The sequence below is a fragment of the Oncorhynchus clarkii genome, chromosome 13, assembly GCF_045791955.1.
Source record: "Oncorhynchus clarkii lewisi isolate Uvic-CL-2024 chromosome 13, UVic_Ocla_1.0, whole genome shotgun sequence".
Lineage (NCBI taxonomy): Eukaryota > Metazoa > Chordata > Actinopteri > Salmoniformes > Salmonidae > Oncorhynchus > Oncorhynchus clarkii.
In genome coordinates, this window is record NC_092159.1 from 45,556,365 (window position 1) to 45,578,767 (window position 22,403).

The 22,403-nt window shown below is 46.4% G+C and overlaps 1 protein-coding gene across 16 annotated transcripts in view; it reads right to left on the reverse strand.

The window, feature by feature from the left end:
* The window catches only part of LOC139364866 (nuclear factor 1 X-type), a 153,579-nt gene that overhangs the window by 20,875 nt on the left and 110,301 nt on the right, over positions 1-22,403 (reverse strand). For all 16 annotated transcript variants that reach the window (XM_071102031.1, XM_071102037.1, XM_071102042.1 and 13 more), the window contains 3 exons: positions 2,076-2,138; positions 596-670; positions 324-444 (listed from right to left, as the gene is read on the reverse strand). In XM_071102031.1, coding sequence (XP_070958132.1) covers positions 324-444; positions 596-670; positions 2,076-2,138 — 259 coding nt within the window. The remainder of the gene's footprint in view (positions 1-323; positions 445-595; positions 671-2,075; positions 2,139-22,403) is intronic.

Sequence of the window (22,403 nt, forward strand, 5' to 3'; positions counted from 1 at the left end):
AGAAATAGAAGGAGAGAGAGGTAAAAGGAGAGGGAGAGAGGGGTAAAAGGAGAGGGAGCGATGGAAGGAGAGAGGGATAGAAGGAGAGAGAGTGAGTGAGCAAAGGGGGAAAAAAGAGACAGAAAAAACACAGACAGACAGTTTGACGGATAGGTGGAAAAAACACCAGAGGAAGAAAGTTTCACAGAGGAGAGAGAGGAAGGAGAAGAAAGGTCCCATCACGCAATCATAGCAGAGTGAGGAAAGCATTCACAGCATAGACTGAAGCGTACAGAAGCTAGTATTAGTAGGCTACAAAATAATCAGGTAATGTGTGTGTGTACCTGGTGGAGGGGGTGGAGGTGATGGAGCGGCGTCCCAGGGCCACCTGGTTGATATTGTAGTAGCCGGGACTCTCCAGGTCGGCCAGGGAGAAGTTGGGGCCGGACGCTGTGGCCACTGGAGCTGAGGCACACACACAGATATATGTGACTCTTAACCAACTCTTCAAACAGAGAGTATAGTAGGAAAATGCATGTGAGAACCTTGAGGTTTGTGTGTACTGGTGAGTGTGTAGTGAGAGTGACAGTGACAGAGAGGAGAGGCAGTGACTCACTCTGTGACACTCGTACCAGCTCAGCCACGTTCCACACCCCTGAAGTCACAAAGCAGTCCTGGAAACTCAAGTGCCCTGGGAAAACAGAGATGAGAGCAATGAAGATGATGAGAAGATGCTAGGACACACACACACACACACACACACACACACACACACACACACACACACACACACACACACACACACACACACACACACACACACACACACACACACACACACACACACACACACACACACACACACACACACACACACAGGGAGCTGAAAAAGCCAGGCATAGAAAAACAGATAAGGCACTAGCATGTGTTTTCTATACGATAGGAAATGGCTTTGGTTGGACGTATCACGCACTTATCAGAAGCCCTATGGACAGGTACTCACGTCATGACTGCTTCAAGTCAAGCATGTCAAAACACTGTCCAGCAGGAGGCCTTAAATGTGCTCCACAGATTGTGCCCTGCGTAAGCTGTATACACACCAAGCACACACACACACACTGTTTACATGGTGTCCAGTGGGCATCCAGTATGTCAGAACTTGTTGCAACGTGTATGATGTCATTACTGCTATAGATTTTGGATTGTATTTGTGTGTTTAAGTTTTCTAAGAGCTCTAGTGTATGCAGGCCCTGGCAGTGGATATAGTGACCAAGCCTCTCTATCTAAGGCTATAGTGTAGTGTTTCCTGCTCCTGGGGAACTAGCACTACACACCTGATTCCACTAATCAACTCATCATCAAACCTTCAGTTAGTGGAATCAGGTGTGTAGTGCTAGGTCAAAATGTGCCCCCGTTGGCTCCCCGGGAGCATGAATGACTAAGAAACAGTGCTGTAGTGTATAGTGTAGAGTTTATAGTGTCCACTCAGTCTATAGGTCCCTGGATGGGTGTAAAGGAATGTGTATACACCCATATTGTGTATTGGTACCAGTTAGAACCCTTTTGAGTTCCATGTACAGTAGAATCCTCTGTAGAAAGGGTTCTACCTGGTACCAAAAGGGTTGTACCTGCAACCAAAAAATGTTCTTCAAAGGGTTCTGCTATGGGGACAGCCGAAGAACCATTTAAGTTTCTAAATAGCACCTTTTTTCTTAGAGTGTAGGATGTCCAGGATCTCCATGGTTAGTGGTGCTCCTACTCCACACCCTCTCCTCAGCCTGCCTCAGCCTGGGTTAACCGCTGTATGAGGTCAGAGCTCCAGTCGGCAGCACGGCCATGTGGTTCCCATCTTCCAATAACGTCAGGGTGATTTATGAGTGGGGTGCCACACTCACAGCCAGGCCCAGCAACATCAGCTTGCCTTACTATAATATACCCAAGCCCAACTCCACTGGGACACACAATAACACTCTATACTGGCCTGTGTGTGTGTGTGGGTGTGTGTGTGTGTGTGTGTGTGTGGGTGTGTGTGAAAGTGTTTAAACATGCATCTGCATGTATAAATGACAGTGTATATGTTCACACTGTGAACTCACCATTGGGCGGTGGCTTGATGTCTGTGTCTCCTTGCTGGTTTGAGCTGTCTGATTGTCCGGATTCTGTGGAAGAGAGACAGAGAGAGAGAGAGAGAAACAGAGAGAGAGATGGTGGAGAGAGGTGGAGGTTAGGCAGGAGACAGATGCCTGGACGGTACCCAAGGTGAGGGGGCAGTGGGCGGAGGACAGCATAGGAACACTTTGGAAGGTATTTTAAAACCCCTTCTTTCCAGAGGCAGAATTGGGTCTTAGATTAAAGGTTTAACATTAGAGTCATGAAATGGCAAATCAAACACCAAAGACTTTACTTTCCAGAGCCATTCACAGTAGAGGAATCACTACTAATACTCTCTCCAGAGAGCATCAAGTATCAAAGAGGCATGGTTTGGTGTTCCAGTTTGAGAGATGAAACAACTGTGTGTTTGTGACATTTCTTGCCCCATTGTATCTCTGGCACTCCTTCCTTTTCTCTTTTTTCTCTCTCTCCCTTACTCTCCCCACTCTCTTCTTCAGCATCCCTCTCTCTCAATCCCAGGGAGCCACAGTGAACACACACACACGCACGCACGCACGCACACACACACACACACACACACACACACACACACACACACACACACACACAGGGAGTCCTGTTTGACTGCAGGCTGTTGGCACAGTGTGGCAGGTGAAGTTCCCATGTAACCCCAGCTTGCAGCCTCTCTCTCCCTCCACACTGATGACTAGTGTAAGCTGAGGAGTGTAAATGTGAAGCCCGGGTCCGCGAGGCGTCATTGGGACTGCGTCTCACTCAGCTCTTTACCTTAACGACTGTGCACAGAGAGGCCTGTGCTAGTTTGGTTTGGCCCCGCTTGGTGCCATTCTTTCTCTGCTGCGTAATGCAACCTTGAAGAGCTTTATGGTTGGATCATATATACCATTCAAGCCAATTACCCCCACAGCACTGTAGGGTTTAAGGCAGTGGAGCCAAAGTATCCCCATTACCCCTACTACTAGGCTCCTCCCTCCCTCCGCTCCATCTAAGCCCCTCAGCATCCTCGTCTTGGGGAGGCTAGTCCTGCCGCATCATTCACCCCACCGCCAAAGACGAGAAAACCAAAACAAAAGGACAGAATCGCCATATCACATATCACTGGTCTAAAAGGAGTCTCTTTTTCCCTCTCTCTGAATGGAGTCTCAGTCTCTCACTCTTTCTCTCTACTCTCTCTGCTTCTCCCTCACTCACGCTGTCGCTCTGTGGAATCCTGGCACCCATTTTAGCATTTGGCAGCCATCTTAGCTTTGGCGGTACCAATACATTCCTGCTAGTTGATGGTGCACCCACACTCGCTAGCACACACACTCTCACACAGACCCAGTGGTATGGAAGATAAAAGATCTACAGGGGATATACACTGCAGATGGAGTGAAAATAAAACCACCAAAACCACCGTTTGTCTCCAGTCATTGTCTGCCGTGCTGCTGGACCTCTGCAAGCTGCTAAATGAAAAGCTAGACTGGACGACTGCAGCAGAGCCGCGCTGACAAATCATCACGGAAAATAGGAGGAAACATAAGGAACACATCCAGACAGAGACCATTGTTACATTCCTGTGAGAGGTAAATAAGGTGAACTCGAGTGCAAGCCAACATTTCAACTGTCGGATGGTGTATCAGGGGACCATCTAAGTCTGTTGAGGCCCTTCATTTTGAAAATAATACAACCTAATTTGGGCATACTCCCACTATGTAAAAACATCTTAATATGCAATTGAACTTGAACCTATATATTATCGAATTTTTTTGACACAGTTAAAAAAAAAAATTTTTTTTTTTTAAAGAGTCTGGGTCATCATAACAACAGTAGGGATACCCCTCCATTCAGGTGGTTAGTGAGAGGGTGAGCTGTTACAGCAGTCACACTGACTCTGATAGAACCTGACAGCCCAGTTCTGCCTCATTCATTCTCCCCAGACATACCAGCTGTGATCAATGCAGCTCGACACCTGCGGGCCCCCCGGGGACCATACACCCAATCAGACTGGGGCCAGGGGGTTTCCTGACTACTCACCTGGCCAGGGAAAACCCTGGGTCCTTGTTATGGTCTATAGTTAAGAGTTTTTCCTTGTCATGTCAGGAAAAACTGTCCTTAAATCAGACCACTGTTAGATCACCAGTCTAATCTAACGGAGGCCCCCTGGTGGTCTGGTGGAGTGTTAACAGCATCCGTTAAATTCTAATAGCTGCTGTCTACTGTAGCCTACAGTATATGAACCTCCAACCCTACTGCATGGCACATTAGCAGTGCTAGTTTCCTGGTGCTGGATCTGAGTGTGTTGGAGGCGAACAAAGGAAGGATGATGAAGGGATGAACAGGGGAGAGCTCATCAAACAGAGAGGAGATGCTCTGACAATGGAGAGGCTGTCCATTATTAGTGCTGCTGCTCTACAAGCCAACAGGCTGGGAGGAGAACCACTGCCACCACGCCACCATTCCCAGGGTTACACACACAGCAGCCATACACTGCTCACCCTTATCTACAGCACACAGTCGCCCCAAGGGCCCCTGTACACATCCTGGAGAGATAATGCATCACACACACTCTATTAAACAGACATACAGTCCATACACATTAACAGACTCACTCCCATCACATTCATACACACTACATACATTTGTCACTAAGTCTCCACATCATACAGTACATATACACTAAGTGTACAAAACATTAGGATGGCATAGACTGACAAGGTGAATCCAGGTGAAAGCTATGATCCCTTATCGATGCCACTTGTTAAACCCACTTCAATCAGTGTAGATGAAGGGGAGGAGACAGGCTAAAGAAGGATTTTTAAGCCTTGAGACATGGATTGTGTGAATGCCATTCAGAGGGTGAATGGACAAGACAAACGTTTTAAGTGCCTTTGAACGGGGTATGGTAGTAGGTGCCAGGCACCCTGGTTTGATTGTGTCAAGAACTGCAACGCTGATGGGTTTTTCACACTCAACAGTTTCCCGTGTGTATCAAGAAGGGTCCACCACCCAAAGGACATCCAGCCAACTTGACACAACTGTGGGAAGCATTGGAGTCAACATGGGCCAGCATCCCTTTGCACATCTTTCGCCACCTTGTAGAGTGCATACCCTGACAAATTGAGGCTGTTCTGAGAGCAAAAGTGGGTGCAACTCAATATTAGGAAGGTGTTCCTATAGTTTTATACACTCAGTGTACTGACATTCTGGCTACAACACTTGAATACATTTAAAACACTATACCCCATAGACTGAGGAAATTACTATTACTGAACGCAGGCCTACACACAGAAGTCGAATGAATAGAAAGGACGTCTCCATTGCGAGTGTACCCATAGGAGCAAAGCAGGAAATAAAAGCAAGAAGTGTGCCCATCAATCTGTGCTGTGATTTGTTGAATCAGCTCAACTGACATTACAAAAAAATACATTACATTGCATGAGCCACATCAGTTAACATCATTTAAAAGACCATTCTACATTACCATGGAAATGATTGCATCACAATACCAGGCAGCCATTGCGAGCGTACCCATGAGTTTATCAGTCACATTGCCAGGGTTAGAGGGTTCCAAGGCCCTTCTATTCATTCTGATTTCTATGGGCCTACATTACTAATCAAACACACTTGTGATTTGGATGCATCATAAAGACACGCAACAATATATGATAAACACACTCTCACTGTGCCAGGTCTAATAGACTCATTTGCCATGCGCATATTCATAAATGAATGCGCTCGTACATACAAATAGGCACTTTTTACCTATTTACCACCCGGCTTAGAGCATTAGTTTATGCATTACAGGCACACATGAGCAAACAGCATGATTTAATGTAATGTGCATCAACTGGAAGGGGATTTTACATGGCACAGTGAAAGATCAACATTGAGTCAAATGACAGAGATAAAGCCAATGGTTCCACAGTCAAACTTGACGACAGGAGTGTGGATGGCCTCTCAGCAGGCTACTGTGCTCTGAGCCAGGGCTCAGCTCCATCTCTTCTCTTCTGTCTCTCTTCACCTCTCTCCCTTTCTCTCTCTCCTTCTAAAGTACAATAACAGTCCTGTATTCCATCTCTTTTTCTCTGTATTTATTTATTTTCTCTTCTCTCTGCTTTGTTTCTGACTGCTGTTACTGTCTCTGACTCAGATATATCTTCTCTCTCCCCCCCATCTCTCCCTGCCCATCTCTCTCCCTCTCTCCCTCCCCATCTCTCCCTCTCCCTGCCCATCTCTCTACCTCTCTCGTTCTCCTTCTCTGGGAGTACAGTCCTGGATTAGACTCAGGTTGACCCGGCTGCCCTCGACTTCTGTCTGCCACACAGTGGGCCGGTTCAACTGAAAAAATGAACAGATGGAGGACAGGAAGTAGGTACACATACACACACACACAACAGCTGGCCAGATGTGGCTCACTGTCATTGTTTGTGTGTGTGTGTGTGTGTGTGTGTGTGTGTGTGTGTGTGTGTGTGTGTGTGTGTGTGTGTGTGTGTGTGTGTGTGTGTGTGTGTGTGTGTGTGTGTGTGTGTGTGTGTGTGTGTGTGTGTAGTGATGGCTGGGAATGGCTGATGAATGGTTGGTGTGACATGGCACTGCACAAAGGAGGCATGCAAAGTATAAATATCAACAGTAACGTGCTACTGTCATATGCTGTTGTGAAAGCTAACATGCTAACTACAAGTAAGTGTTACAATTAAGGCTCATAATGCTCTCTGTAATAGAGTGCAACAGTGAGCAACAAAGCTGCAGGCTACAGAACAGACGACCATGAGTAAATCAGGATGGTACGTCTGAATCTAAACAATCAGTATGCTGGCAAACAGCACTCTCTCTCTCTCTTTCAACAACTCCTCATCTGAGGCCAGCTCGTGTGTGTTCTCCCAGTGGCCGAGGGCCATGCCTGCAGTCAGACTCTCCCACCCCGGGTGTTGTGTCATTTAAGGATAGAGCGCCATGATTCCATTCACAGTGAAATGATAGGGACCTCTTCCTACGCCTGCGAGAGGCCTTTAGACAAACCTCTCTCTCTCTCTCAGCACCATCACACAGGGTTTTGGCCCTAACCCTGTCATTGACGGTAAACTGTTTGGGCCGGCGTGGCTACGGCCGCATGTGGGAACCCAGCTGTGGTGGACCCATATATCTCAGGCCTGACACGAGAGGAGCTGCCTGGCTGGAATCCCTCACACACACGCATGCATACACATACTGACGAACACACACACACACACACACACACACACACACACACACACACACACACACACACACACACACACAGAGAGCTACTGTATGTCTAACTATAATTGTAAGGACTTTCTGGGGACCATCAATTGATTCCCATTCAAAATCCTATTTTCCCTAACCCCTAACCCTAACCCTAACCATAAACCTAACAATAACCCAAAATCTAATTCTAACCCTAAACCTAACCATAAACCTAACAATAACCCGAAATCTAATTCTAACCCTAAACCTAACCATAAACCTAACAATAACCCAAAATCTAATTCTAACCCTAAACCTAACCATAAACCTAACAATAACCCGAAATCTAATTCTAACCCTAAACCTAACCATAAACCTAACAATAACCCGAAATCTAATTCTAACCCTAAACCTAACCATAAACCTAACAATAACCCAAAATCTAATTCTAACCCTAAACCTAACCATAAACCTAACAATAACCCAAAATCTAATTCTAACCCTAAACCTAACCATAAACCTAACAATAACCCGAAATCTAATTCTAACCCTAAACCTAACCATAAACCTAACAATAACCCAAAATCTAATTCTAACCCTAAACCTAACCATAAACCTAACAATAACCCGAAATCTAATTCTAACCCTAAACCTAACCATAAACCTAACAATAACCCGAAATCTAATTCTAACCCTAAACCTAACCATAAACCTAACAATAACCCAAAATCTAATTCTAACCCTAAACCTAACCATAAACCTAACAATAACCCAAAATCTAATTCTAACCCTAAACCTAACCATAAACCTAACAATAACCCAAAATCTAATTCTAACCCTAAACCTAACCATAAACCTAACAATAACCCGAAATCTAATTCTAACCCTAAACCTAACCATAAACCTAACAATAACCCAAAATCTAATTCTAACCCTAAACCTAACCATAAACCTAACAATAACCCAAAATCTAATTCTAACCCTAAACCTAACCATAAACCTAACAATAACCCAAAATCTAATTCTAACCCTAAACCTAACCATAAACCTAACAATAACCCAAAATCTAATTCTAACCCTAAACCTAACCATAAACCTAACAATAACCCAAAATCTAATTCTAACCCTAAACCTAACCATAAACCTAACAATAACCCAAAATCTAATTCTAACCCTAAACCTAACCACTAAGCCTAAATTCGATTTTTTTTGTTGGTTTATTATTCTTGTGAGGACTTCTGGTACAAAAAAGTATAGTAAAACGTGTACACACACCACACACACACTCCCTACATCTGAACATCAAATACAGCTAGAATAGGTCAATACCACAGTGGGAGTCTGGGTCGTAAGGTTAGGCTATGGCTCCCAGAGACCTAAACATCTTTGCTAGCCTGGTGTGAGCACACTTCCTTAATCGCCATGTAAACACATACCAGTAGCAGGATTATGTGTTTGAGCAGCACGTAGGTTTACAGTATATGATCTATATGTTTTTTTAGCGTAAAAGATATATGTGGAGTAAAGGTATTTGACCAAATATGTATACATGCAAGCTTGTATATCGTGTCGATATCCCAAAAATGTTGATATCCAGAAGCAGTACTTTTCAAATCATGATAGTGGGCGTGCACATGTGGTTTCAAGTGCATGAACGTAGTACATAGGCTACGCGTGTGTGTACACAGTCTCCCCTCCCCGCACAGCAGAATGGGAAAGCCCCCGCAACCTCCCCATCCCCCAGTCCTCCACACCCACCCCTGGATAAAGAGCCCCCAGAGCCTCTCCAATTGGGTTTCTCTTAAGAGTTTTATCGGTATGTTGCTAAACATACCTTAATGCCCTTAAAATGTTCCAACCCCTCCTAATCCCCCAGGCTATCCCACACAGATGTTCACTCAGTTCTTTTATTGGACATTATTTAAACATTTAAAAAATCCCCACTTATTTATTCATTTCCTATCTTCCTAACCATACATCATCATCTGACCATCCCCCCACATCCCCCCCCTTTCTCACCCCATATTTCGGCAGGCATTGTCATTGGACACCCGTGGTGGATCCTTTGAGTTTAAGCTCCTTGGGGCAAAGAGGGCACCAGGTTCAGAGGAGACATTAGCCAGTGTAGACAGATTCCAATATATTACTGGACTTCAGTATTAGATCAGTATGTTGCCGTGTGATTAATTGCGAGGGTGTACAATGTATCCATTTTGGTAAGAATATAAATATATCTACTGTACATGAATATTTCTATGAGATTGTATCTTAATGTGTATAAAACAGGCATCATACTTCCTCCAGAGCATGTGTGTATAGTACGAGATAAGCATGTAAATTGTGTGAGTGTGCGTGAGTGAGTGTAGCAGTGAGTACATGTGAGTTTGCGTGCGTCTGTGTGTGTGTCTCTGTGTGTGTGCTCTGCATGGCGGCCCCAGCTCTGTGCCAATGAGGAGCAGGTGTGGGGAGGCTGCCCTGTGTAGCCCGGTGCCCATCTGCGTGCCCGTCTGTGTGCCGCCTGCACCCACACCGTGCCAACACCACACAGAGCAGGGGGAGCCATGGGGCGAGAGGGGGTGAGTGGGGCCTAAGGGGACTCAACCATGGGAGAGTGCAGAGGGGGGTGGTGAGGGTAGAGGAAAGGGGCTGGCGTCCTGCCCATGTATACCCCTCTCCCTATTCTCTCTCTGATGCTTTCATCTTTTATCTGTCCCTCTGCTGATCAACCAGGGTGTAAAGAGCCAGACACACAGTGTGACAGTAATTCACAGAGCAGCATAGGCCATTTAACTTGATTGATTGATGTATTGGTTTTAATTTGATATGACAGATAAATAGCCCTCTGTGCTGATTCAAATGACCCTGACTTTCTGAGATCCCATGTGTTTCCTTTTGAAATTTCACATACTGTTACTATAAGGCTACCTCTCTTTCGTATCGTCTGAGATTCCCAAAGATTGAAAAGCTGCCGCGGTCATCCCCCTCTTCGAAGGGGGAGACACTCTAGACCCAAACTGCTACAGACCTATATCTATCCTACCCTGCCTTTCTAAGGTCTTTGAAAGCCAAGTCAACAAACAGATTACTGACCATTTCAAATCCCACCGTACCGTCTCCGCTATGCAATCTGGTTTCAGAGCTGGTCATGGGTGCACCTCAGCCACGCTCAACGTCCTAAACGATATCATAACCGCCACCGATAAGAGACATTACTGTGCAGCCGTATTCATCGACCTGGCCAAGGCTTTCGACTGTCAATCACCACATTCTTATCGGCAGACTCAACAGCCTTGGTTTCTCAAATGATTGCCTCGCCTGGTTCACCAACTACTACTCTGATAGAGTTCAGTGTGTGAAATCGGAGGGCCGGTTGTCCGAACCTCTGGCAGTCTCTATGGGGATGCCACAGGGTTAAATTCTCGGGCCGACTCTCTTCTCTGTATACATCAAAGATGTTGCTCTTGCTGATGGGGATTCTCTGATCCACCTCTATGCAGACGACACCATTCTGTATACCTCTGGCCCTTCTTTAGACACTGTGTTTACTAACCTTCTGACGAGCTTCAATGCCATACAACTCTCCTTCCGTTGCCTCCAACTGCTCTTAAATGCAAGTAAAACTAAATGCATGCTCTTCAACCGATCGCTGCCCACACCTGCCCGCCTGTCCAGCATCACTACTCTGGACGGTTCTGACTTAGAATATGTGGACAACTACAAATACCTAGGTGTCTGGTTAGACTGTAAACTCTCCTTCCAGACTCACATTAAGCATCTCCAATCCAAACATACCCTCATAAAACTGACCATCCTACCGATCCTCGACTTCGGCGATGTCATTTACAAAATAGCCTCCAACACTCTACTCAACAAATTGGATGCAGTCTATCACAGTGCCATCCATTTTGTCACCAAAGCCCCATATACTACCCACCATTGCGACCTGTACGCTCTCGTTGGCTGGCCCTCGCTTCATACTCGTCGCCAAACCTACTGGCTCCAGGTCATCTACAAGTCTCTGCTAGGTAAAGCCCCGCCTTTTCTCAGCTCACTGGTCACCATAGCAGCACCCACCCGTAGCATGCACTACAGCAGGTATATCTCACTGTTCACCACCAAAGCCAATTTTTCCTTTGGCTGCCTTTCCTTCCAGTTTTCTGCTGCCAGTGACTGGAACTAACTGCAAGTCACTGAAGCTGAAGACTCATATCTCCCTCACTAGCTTTAAGCACCAGCTGTCAGAGCAGCTCACAGATCACTGCACCTGTACATAGCCCATCTGTAAATAGCCCATCCAACTACCTCATCCCCATACTGTATTTATTTATTTATCTTGCTCCTTTGCACCCCAGTATCTCTACTTGCACATTAATCTTCTGCACATCTACCATTTCAGTGTTTAATTGCTATATTGTAATTACTTCGCAACCATTGCCTATTTATTGCCTTACCTCCCTTATCCTAACTCATTTGCACATACTGTATATATACTTTTTCTACTGTATTATTGATTGTATGTTTGTTTATTCCATGTGTAACTCTGTGTTGTTGTATGTGTCAAACTGCTTGCTTTATCTTGGCCAGGTCGCAATTGCAAATGAGAACTTGTTCTCAACTAGCCTACCTGTTTAAATAAAGGTAAAATAAAATTAAAATAAATCAAAAAAGGCTACTAAAAATATACTTTAACAAGTGTAATGACTGTTTGGCCACCAGATGTCACTTACTGGCAGTGGGCAGTGGGCACAGAACACATGCTAAAGAAATCTGCTAAGAGAGGTAAATATGTGACTGCATTCTGTGAAACAGGAGCGATAGGGGGAGGGGACACACACAGACCTATAGACAGTGTACAGAATCTACATGGACATACTGTATGAGTGTGTGACCCTGTGGACCGTATTGAGAAGGGAAACAGCAGGCCTATATGACAGACATGAGAAAGTGTGATTTACAGGGAAGTGGTGTGTGTGGGCACAGCCTGTGTGTGGGTCTGCTAGTGGGAGTGAGGGTCATGTGATGTCCCTCTCTGCCAGGGAGAGAGTGAGACAGAGAGAGGAGAGAGATAGAGAGAGTGAGTGAGTGAGTGAGAGAGAGAGAGAGAGAGAGAGAGAGAGAGAGAGAGAGAGAGAGATAGGAGAAGGGGGCTAGGGGGGTCGCGAGAGCTGTGGGAACACCAGGCCTTGCCAAGAAAGAGGAGAGCAGAGAGAATAAAAGGAATGAGAAAGAAAGAGAGACTTGTTGGCAGAGAGTGGGGGGAGGGGAGCAGAGAGGGGAGGAGAGAAGAGAGGAGGAGAGGAAGAGAGAGTACAGCCATGATCAAAACTCTCTCTGCAGGGTAGAGGAGAGGAGGAAAACACACACACGCAGCAACCAGGAGACAGGGCCAGTCCCGGTGTTAGGGTCACAGTCTGCCAACTCTGACCCTGTGTCTGGGGCCACATGCATGAAGTGGTGTGCTCTGATCTGGGCCTATCAATTAAGGAGAGAACAGAGACTGACCTGCCACTCAGGCTGTGTGTGTGTGTGTGGATTGGCAGGGGGGTATCACACAGAGAGCATATAGAGTGTGAACTTGTGAACTTTTGGCCAGCAGTTCCAGCGCCATCTTATGCCAGTCTACCCTCGGGCACAGGGCAAAGTCTTACCAGTAGGAACAACAACAAGCATGAGGAAAGTACTGGAATGGAATATTCCATTCTCTTCCAGCAGGGGCATACGTCTATTTGCCTTTGTGAAAATGTTTGTATAACACAACGTGGGCCTCACAGTGCAGCTCTGCCAGAGGGACAGTATGTGGTGAGGTGTTGGGCTCCTTGGTGCAGCTCTGCCAGAGAGACCACAATACCATAACAGCAGTCATCTGCCAGGTTGTCTACCACGCCATGTTATAACATGAGATTATAACCCTCTATTCACGTTCTAAGAGCCTGTTATATCACACTATTTACACCAGTGGGCCTTAGTTTAATCCAGTGAGACACCAGGCCAAAAATATTTAACGATTTATTTCGGGTTTGTGCACTATGCAAATAAATGCTCCCAAATCTATCTGGGCTTGGAGGACGTGTTTAACGAGGGCAGTAAAACTCCACACAAACACATAAATGCCTGTAAAAATAATGTGTGCGCTGCATAAATGCTCTTTCTGACTAATGAATTAGAGAGCGATGAATGGACATGTAAAAATCCACATCCTGTCTAGATGATGCCAAAGGCGTCTGTATGTATGTGTACGCATATCTACATATTGAGTACCAAAGTGTGTTTGTGTGAATGTGTGTGTCTCCTCTCCTCTCTCTTGCCCTGCTCAGTGTATGACTGTGTGGGTTTATGTCAATTTGTATGAGTGTGTTGAATTAGGGAGCTTGGTGCAGCTTCCCTAAGTCGATGCCAGCTCATTGTAGGAGAGAGGCCAGTGACAGCCCTTATCTCACACACACACACACACACACACACACACACACACACACACACACACACACACACACACACACACACACACACACACACACACACACACACACACACACACACACACACACAAAGGCCGATCCAGGGAACTCAAGTCCCTGTCATGAAGGGCTTTCCCCAGCAAACACGAAGGAGGGAGCGAAATCAATCTTCCTGTGAAAAAATTGAGTGCCAACCGAGAAACAGATGAGCCCATGAGAAACAACAATCAGACAAATGGGGGCACCGATAGAGAATCAACCTCTGACCACCAGCTGTCTGCGAGTCATGGGCCCAACCGTCATTTGTCTGCCTGTCCTTAACTGACCCGACCTCAAGGTCATTGGCTCAGAGTCAGCGGGAGGGTGTGTGTTGCGCACGCTCCTGCTATCTGTGTTAATGTTGGCTTTATCTCATGCACAGCAGATAAGGTGAATAAACAATCTGTCTGGACTTCCTTCAGGGTTAAATGCTATGTGGGACAGCCAGGACACCTAGCCTAGTGCTGCACACACAGACAGGTGCCCAGGCCTACTGCCCTCACATGAAGCTGTTGCCCAGGATCAGGGCCAATGGTGCTGGGACAGGGGTTACAGTCAAGTTCCAGGTTTCAGCCAGAGAGCACAGGCCCAAAGTTGAGTTGGATTTCGATAAGCTATGTTGCTGACATAACAACAATGGTGACTGAGTGGAGCCTGTGTGTGGGTATACTGTATGCATAGCTGAATGAGTAAGTGATGGGACCTCATGAAGTACTGCTGCAAGGCTTAGTTCATATCATTCAGCTTATGGAAGCACTCAGCTTCTCTCATTGTAAAGCCGATAATTGGAGATTTATTCCATCTATCAATCCATCTATTAACTTATTAACCAAGATAAGTCTGTAATACCTTCCTGCTTCCATCGGTCTCAGAAAATCACCTCAATAATAAGAGATTATCAATGACAATCCACTAACACTATAATACGTATAACATTATCATTATCAATCATCACCATCTCTTGAAGCACTTCATCAGACATGTTCTACCATGTGTCACATGTAGAGAGAAAGAGGGAGATGGAGACAAAGAGAAAGAGAAGGGAATAAAAGCTGTAAACGAAAGATTGGAGAGCCTCTCTCGTACAACAAAATAGGGATACCATAGTTTTCCTTTGTAGGAGGGAGAAATAGTACTGTACCAGTGAGAGGGCAGGGCAGGGCGGGGCAGGGCAGGGCAGGGCAGGGGAGGGGAGGGCAGGGCAGGGCGGGGCAGGGCGGGGCAGGGCAGGGCAGGGCGGGGCAGGGCAGGGCTGGGCAGGGCAGGGCAGGGCAGGGCGGGGCAGGGCTGGGCAGGGCAGAGCAAGGCTAGGCTAGGCTAGGCAAGGCTAGGCTAGGCTAGCCCTAAATGTCAACTGGAGAAGCATGAAGGATCTGCTAGTGAGGACCTGAGGAGCCAGCATCTGTCTGGCAACAGCTCAGAAAAGTCTAGTGTTTCACACCACGCCTCTGGGATCTCTGCTGCAGCCAGGGGTTTATGAAAAACAGCTTTATGTGAGGAGAGAGAGAGAGAGAGATGGGGGAAGGTTGAGAAAGCAGGAGGGAAGGAAGGAAAGAGAAAGAGAGGGAAAGCGGGAGGGAGCAGACAAAATGACGGTAGATGACAATAAGAGAGAGAAAGGAAGGGAGAGTCAGCTAAAGGAACCAAGAGAATCCAGAGGAGATAAAATAACTCCATTCTGCCTGGTCTCTTGCTATACTTCCTGTGGCCCCGGATGAGCCTGGTGGCCCCTGTGGGGGATTCCTGGAGCCGTCTGTGTATTCAGGTCAGGAGCAAGTGCAATGGAGCGCTACACACAACCTGTGCCAGGTCTACACTGTGCACAATCACCAGGGACCCATAGTGTGTGTGTGTTTGTTTGTTTTGAGGCCTCAGATTAACATGTGACAGCCAGCCCTGCCTTCAGTCAACCGAGGGCTCAACTTGCCTTCCCATGAGCCCGTGTTTGGTCTCAATCTTGGCTGTCAGAGTGTCCACACTGTCTACTGTCAGTGGAGCTGAGGCACAGCACTAGTCTGCACAGGACGACACTACACTGCATAACAGGGCACAGCAAAGGAAAGCTTTCCACACAATAGTCGGCAAAATCATGTCTTTTGTATTTCACTAGTGAGGGATTGTTAGGAGAAGTAAAGGGGACCTAGAGGGTCATAAAGAGTTCACCTGCCACTCTGTTACATTGGGATCACACAGAGAGCCTCCTCAGTCAGAGCTGCATGGCTTGTCATATTTTTCACCACTCAGGGACCTTCCCTGTAGAGAGCCCAGCTAGAGGGTGCCTGCCTGGTGTTTCTGTGGGCCGTTTCTGCGCAGCGTTCTCTCATGCTGAGGAATGCACACAGTAAACACATGTGGCGGACGCTGCAGCGCCTGGTGGGAGCTGAATGGGGTCTGGGCCTCCGTGCGGTCAGCTATGTTATCATACGAGGAGAGAGAGAGTGTGTGTCGTAATAGCCACAACACAGAGGGAGCCCTATCAATTCAAGATGCTCATGTCGGAAAGCTCAACAAACACTGGCGGGGGAAAGTTTGCTCAGGGCCGCGTGGACAAAACAAACGGCTCAGGACACCGTGGCTCTCAGACGAGGGGGAGAGAAGGAGGCAAGGTAAAATGGCGTCCGCTCTGCATGGTGAAAGGGGAACTGCTTTTTTTTACTTTAATGAAAAGCAGAGGCACTCCACTCTGGAAAAAAGCATGAGCTAATGGCAGTTTACATGAGCTAATGGCAGAGAGAGGGAGAGCCAGAGGGAAGGGAGTAAGAGACAAACAAACAGAAAACGACTGACTAACAGCTGCATAGAGCGCTTCAATATGACAGAGAGAAAGAGAGAGACAGAGAGAGAGAGAATGAGAGAGAGAGAGAGAGAGAATGAATGAGAGAGAGAGAGACAGAGAGAGAGAATGAGAGAGAGAGAGAGAGAGAATGAGAGAGAGAGAGACAGAGAGACAGAGAGACAGAGAGAATGAGAGAGAGAATGAGAATGAGAGAGAGAGAGAGAGAGAGAGAGAGAGAGAGATAATGAGAGAGAGAGAAAGAGAGAGAGAAAGAGAAAGAGAGAGAGAAAGAGAGCGAGAGAGAGAGAGAATGAGAGAGAGAGAGAGAGAGAGAGAATGAATGAGAGAGAATGAGAGAGAGAGAGACAGAGAGACAGAGAGCGAGAGAGAATGAGAGAGAGAATGAGAGAGAGAGAGAGAGAGAGAGAGAGAGAGAGAGAGAGAGAGAGACAATGAGAGAGAGAGAGAAAGAGAGAGCGAAAGAGAGAGAGAATGAGAGCGAGAGAGAGAGAGAATGAGAGAGAAAGAGAGAGAGAAAGAGAGAGAGAAAGAGAAAGAGAGAGAGCGCACCACTACTATAAAAAAAGAAAAGCCCACATTTCAAGTCGGTATGGAAATGTGGTCCTCATTTCATGATTCAATTCCTGCTCCCTCCCTTTTCCCTTTCTCTCTGCCTCTCTAACTACCCCTTTCCCTCCCTTGCTCTCGTTCTCTTTTGCAGCTGTAGAGCTACAAAAGCGCTTGGGCTTGAGGGAGGGAAGATAAGGAGAGCGAAATCTTGATAGAGAACCAGAACAAAAACACAGCCCAAGCGCTCCAAAAAGTGAGAAAACTAGGCTGTGCGTTGTATGTAATGTGATACCTGCATAGTGTATAGCACTTGCAGTGAATCACTGAATCACACTAATACTGTACAAACTGCTCACTTCAATGGGCCTGAACGTAGTCTGATAGACAATATGGTTCATAGTCTTAATCAGTCCAGTAGTGTCATCAACAAATAGTTCTACTACAGTATATTCCCTATGTGCTCTACTACAGTATATTCCCTATGTGTTCTACTACAGTATATTCCATATGTGTTCTACTACAGTATATTCCCTATGTGTTCTACTACAGTATATTCCCTATGTGTTCTACTACAGTATATTCCCTGTGTGCTCTACTACAGTATATTCCCTATGTGTTCTACTACAGTATATTCCCTATGTGTTCTACTACAGTATATTCAATATGTGGCTCCGAAAGGCAGTGGCTCTAGATGCTCTGGCCTGCCTAGCTCTGCTGCTGCTGCCCAGTGATCCTGCTGTTCTAATCTCCACATCATCTTCCCATGGCGTGTACTGTAAGTAAGAAGACAACTTCCCCCTGTCCAAAGCCCCGTGTTGACCGGCTGAGAGCCCCGCTGACCGGGGTCATCTCCGAGGGCAACCCATGTGGCCTCATCCTCGCTCCCTGTCTCTCCCCTCCTGTCCTCCCCTCTTACAGACATAATCCCTACAGCTTTACATCTTAAAACTTCCCCCAGCTCAGGACCTCACATCTCAGAAATTAAAATTCCCCTGAAGACGAAGGCTTTTTCCTGCTAAATAACACTAACCCCCCTGTGACATAACATAACCCTCCCCTATAACGCCCATGCAGTTCTGAGTATCTCCCCCATCTATCTCCTCCCCAACATCCCCGCACAACACCCTGACACGTCCTTCATCCCTCTCTCTCTATCCCTCCAGTCCTCTCTCTCCATCAGCTTCAGCTGTGTTCCTCTCCTTGGTGCCCTTCCCTCCATACTCGATTCACCACGTTTGCCCGGGTGGTTCATTATTTCAAATTTACGGCCTGTCCGGTTTGGACTCCCTAGCGGAGGAATAAAAGCAGGCTTTGGTTGGTGTGGTGATCCAGAGCCAAGCCCAAAACCCCTTCCCAACTTCAATTGAATATAAAGTCATATCAAATTAAATTTAATGAATAAAAAAGATGCCAAGAGCTGTACACTTGCGAAACACACATATGTAGGCCTACTCTACACACACATACAACTGTACACCCTTGGCACTCTCTGGGGAAAAGAGCTCAGCTTGGCAAGTGTGTGTGAGTGTATGTGTGTGTTTAAGAGAAAGAGAGAGAAAGAGAAATGCTTTTAGCACAATGTTTAAGTTATGTGGAATGTATTTACCAGGATCAGGGCCAAGGTATTTTTAAAAGTGTCTATGAAAAGTGTAGAGGACGTGGATGGAGATGGGCTGTAGAAACGCTAGGCTAGCTAGTCCCGCCGCTCATCAATCACTGCTGCTTACTGCTTATGTCTGTGTGTGTGTGTGTTAACATGGAGGTGATGCCGCGTACTCTATTTTGGAGTGCAGCGGGGCAAATGGATCAGGCTAGGCGGTAATACAATATAATCATGGCCTCTGTATCATGGCCCTCAAAGCCTTCCTATCCCTCATGCTCATGGGCCCTTTGGGGATTTCAGCCATTTGAAAATATTAGAAAGAGGCCCAATTGCCCCAAGCTCAGCGGCTCAGAGAAGCCTTAAAACCCTGCAGCTAAATCCATGGGTTATGTAAGGTAAAGCCCTAAATCTCACCACGCCTGATGTTACATATTACTGTAATTGCAAAAGGAAAAAACAGAACATACAGAGGGGAAAGAAAAACAGATGTGGGGATGGGAGGAGAAGACGTGGACGTAGGAGGGGGCAGTTGAAGAGAGGAGAGTTGATGAAGGGGAGAGAGAAAGACACAACAGGTCCGTCCCTGTAGCTTCTCTGTAGTTCTCAGTGTGTTTGGAGCAGTGGAAGCTGGTGGGAGGAGCTATAGGAGGACGGGCTCATTGGCTCATCACTGCATGTGTTTACTGGCTGCAATGGCTTCCATATGTTTGATGCGTTTGATCCATTTATTCCATTCCAGCCATTACAATGAGCCTGTCCTCCTATAGCTCCTCTCACCAGCCTCCCAGGTTTGGATCTGGTGGTGGTGACCCACTTTCCCTCCACATATAGACACGGCCCAGGACACGGCCCAGGACACGGCCCAGGACACGGCTTGCTGGCCAAACCATGGAGGAGAAAGGAAATCCAAGAAAACCTTGTCTGGATTTATCACCAGTCCATTACTACGGTCATCATGCTAACGAAGCTTGACCCTCTGGGCCAAAACACAAACACAGAGACATGAGCATACACTCTACACAATACCACACACAGCCATTCTATGGTGTGAACACTAGAGGATGGAGTGTGTAGTCTACAGCTAAAACCATTTCAAACTGCTTGATACACCACTTGTGAAAGAGGATGGTTGTGTGTGTGTGTGTGTGTGTGTGTGTGTGTGTGTGTGTGTGTGTGTGTGTGTGTGTGTGTGTGTGTGTGTGTGTGTGTGTGTGTGTGTGTGTGTGTGTGTGTGTGTGTGTGTGTGTGTGTGTGTGTGTGTGTGTGTGTGTGTGTGTGTGTGTGTGTGTGTGTGTGGATTTGTGGTTTGTGGGTGATCCGAGCCCTCAGTGTAACAACAGAACATCAATGCTCTAGTTCTGTAAGGGGAGCCCAAACTGAGCCGGCCACAGTCTGTTGCTATGCCCATTACACATCATAATCAAATCAGGACTTCATTACCACTGGCACCAGGAGCCATACTACTGCTGGCTCTGGATTAGAGGGCCGCCTGCAGGGCATGCTCAAGGATGGGCAAAGAGGAGAGCAGGGCGACACACGGGCTGCCACTCACCGTGGTTGTTTAACCCCTCATCACTCTCACTGTGGCCCGGACCACCCCATCGCTCCCATTGGCTGCCGTCCAAGAAGTGGCCAATCAACAAAAGGACGGCGAAAGGAGTGATGCTCATATACACTGGTTTGGTAGCTGGAGTGGTTGTGTAAAACCGCTGCAGAGGCGTCTCTGGATATGTAACGGATGGGGGTTGGCTCCACTGTGGCTGGGGACAGACCACCAATCAAACAAACAGAGAGAGAGGGATGCTACACACTTAGAAAAAAGGGTTCAAAAAGTTATTTGGCTGTCCCCATTGGAGAACACTTTCTGGTTCCAGGTGCAGTATTTAGTCAGTCACCAATTGTGCAAGTTCTCCCACCTAAAAAGATGAGAGAGGCCTGTAATTTTCATCATAGGTACACTTCAACTATGACAGACAAAATTAGAAAAAAAATCCAGAATATCACATTGTAGGATTTTTAATTAATTAATTTGCAAATTATGGTGGGAAATAAGTATTTGGTCACCTACAAACAAGCAAGATTTCTGGCTCTCACAGACCTGTAACTTCTTCTTTAAGAGGCTCCTCTGTCCTCCACTCGTTACCTGTATTAATGGCACCTGTTTGAACTTGTTATCAGTTTAAAAGACACCTGTCCACAACCTCAAACAGTCACACTCCAAACTCCACTATGGCCAAGACTAAAGAGCTGTCAAAGGACACCAGAAACAAAATTGTAGACCTGCATCAGGCTGGGAAGACTGAATCTGCAATAGGTAAGCAGCTTGGGTTGAAGAAATCAACTGTGGGAGCAATTATTAGGAAATGGAAGACCACTGATAATCTCCCTCGATCTGGGGCTCCACGCAAGATTTCACCCCGTGGGGTCAAAATGATCACAAGAACGGTGAGCAAAAATCCCAGAACCACACGAGGGGACCTAGTGAATGACCTGCAGAGAGCTGGGACCAAAGTAACAAAGCCTACCATCAGTAACACACTACGCCGCCAGGGACTCAAATCCTGCAGTGCCAGACGTGTCCCCCTGCTTAAGCCAGTACATGTCCAGGCCCGTCTGAAGTTTGCTAGAGAGCATTTGGATGATCCAGAAGAAGATTGGGAGAATGTCATATGGTCAGATGAAACCAAAATATAACTTTTTGGTAAAAACTTAACTCGTCGTGTTTGGAGGACAAAGAACGCTGAGTTGCATCCAAAGAACACCATACCTACTGTGAAGCATGTTTTTCTGCAAAGGGACCAGGACGACTGATCCGTGTCAAGGAAAGAATGAATGGGGCCATGTATCGTGAGATTTTGAGTGAAAACCTCTTTCCATCAGCAAGGGCATTGAAGATGAAACGTGGCTGGGTCTTTCAGCATGACAATGATCCCAAACACACCGCCCGGGCAATGAAGGAGTGGCTTCGTAAGAAGCATTTCAAGGTCCTGGAGTGGCCTAGCCAGTCTCCAGATCTCAACCCCATAGAAAATCTTTGGAGGGAGTTGAAAGTCTGTGTTGCCCAGCAACAGCCCCAAAACATCACTGCTCTAGAGGAGATCTGCATGGAGGAATGGGCCAAAATACCAGCAACAGTGTGTGAAAACCTTGTGAAGACTTACAGAAAACGTTTGACCTCTGTCATTGCCAACAAAGGGTATATAACAAAGTATTGAGATAAACTTTTGTTATTGACCAAATACCTATTTTCCACCATAATTTGCAAATAAATTCATAAAAAATCCTACAATGTGATTTTCTGGATTTTTTTTCTCTCATTTTGTCTGTCATAGTTGAAGTGTACCTATGATGAACATTACAGGACTCTCTCATCTTTTTAAGTGGGAGAACTTGCACAATTGGTGGCTGACTAAATACTTTTTTGCCCCACTGTAGAACCCTTTTTGAATCCAGCTAGAACTCTTTTGGGTTCCATGTATAACCCTCTGTGTAAAGGATTCTACCTGGAACCAAAAGAGTTTTACCTGGGAGCAAATAGGGTTCTTCAAAGGGTTATCCTATGGGGATAGCTGAATAACCCTTTTAGGTTCTTGATAGCACCTTTTTTTCTAAGAGTGTACAGAGTTTATGAGCAGAGAATCAGCAGGTACATGCATGCTGG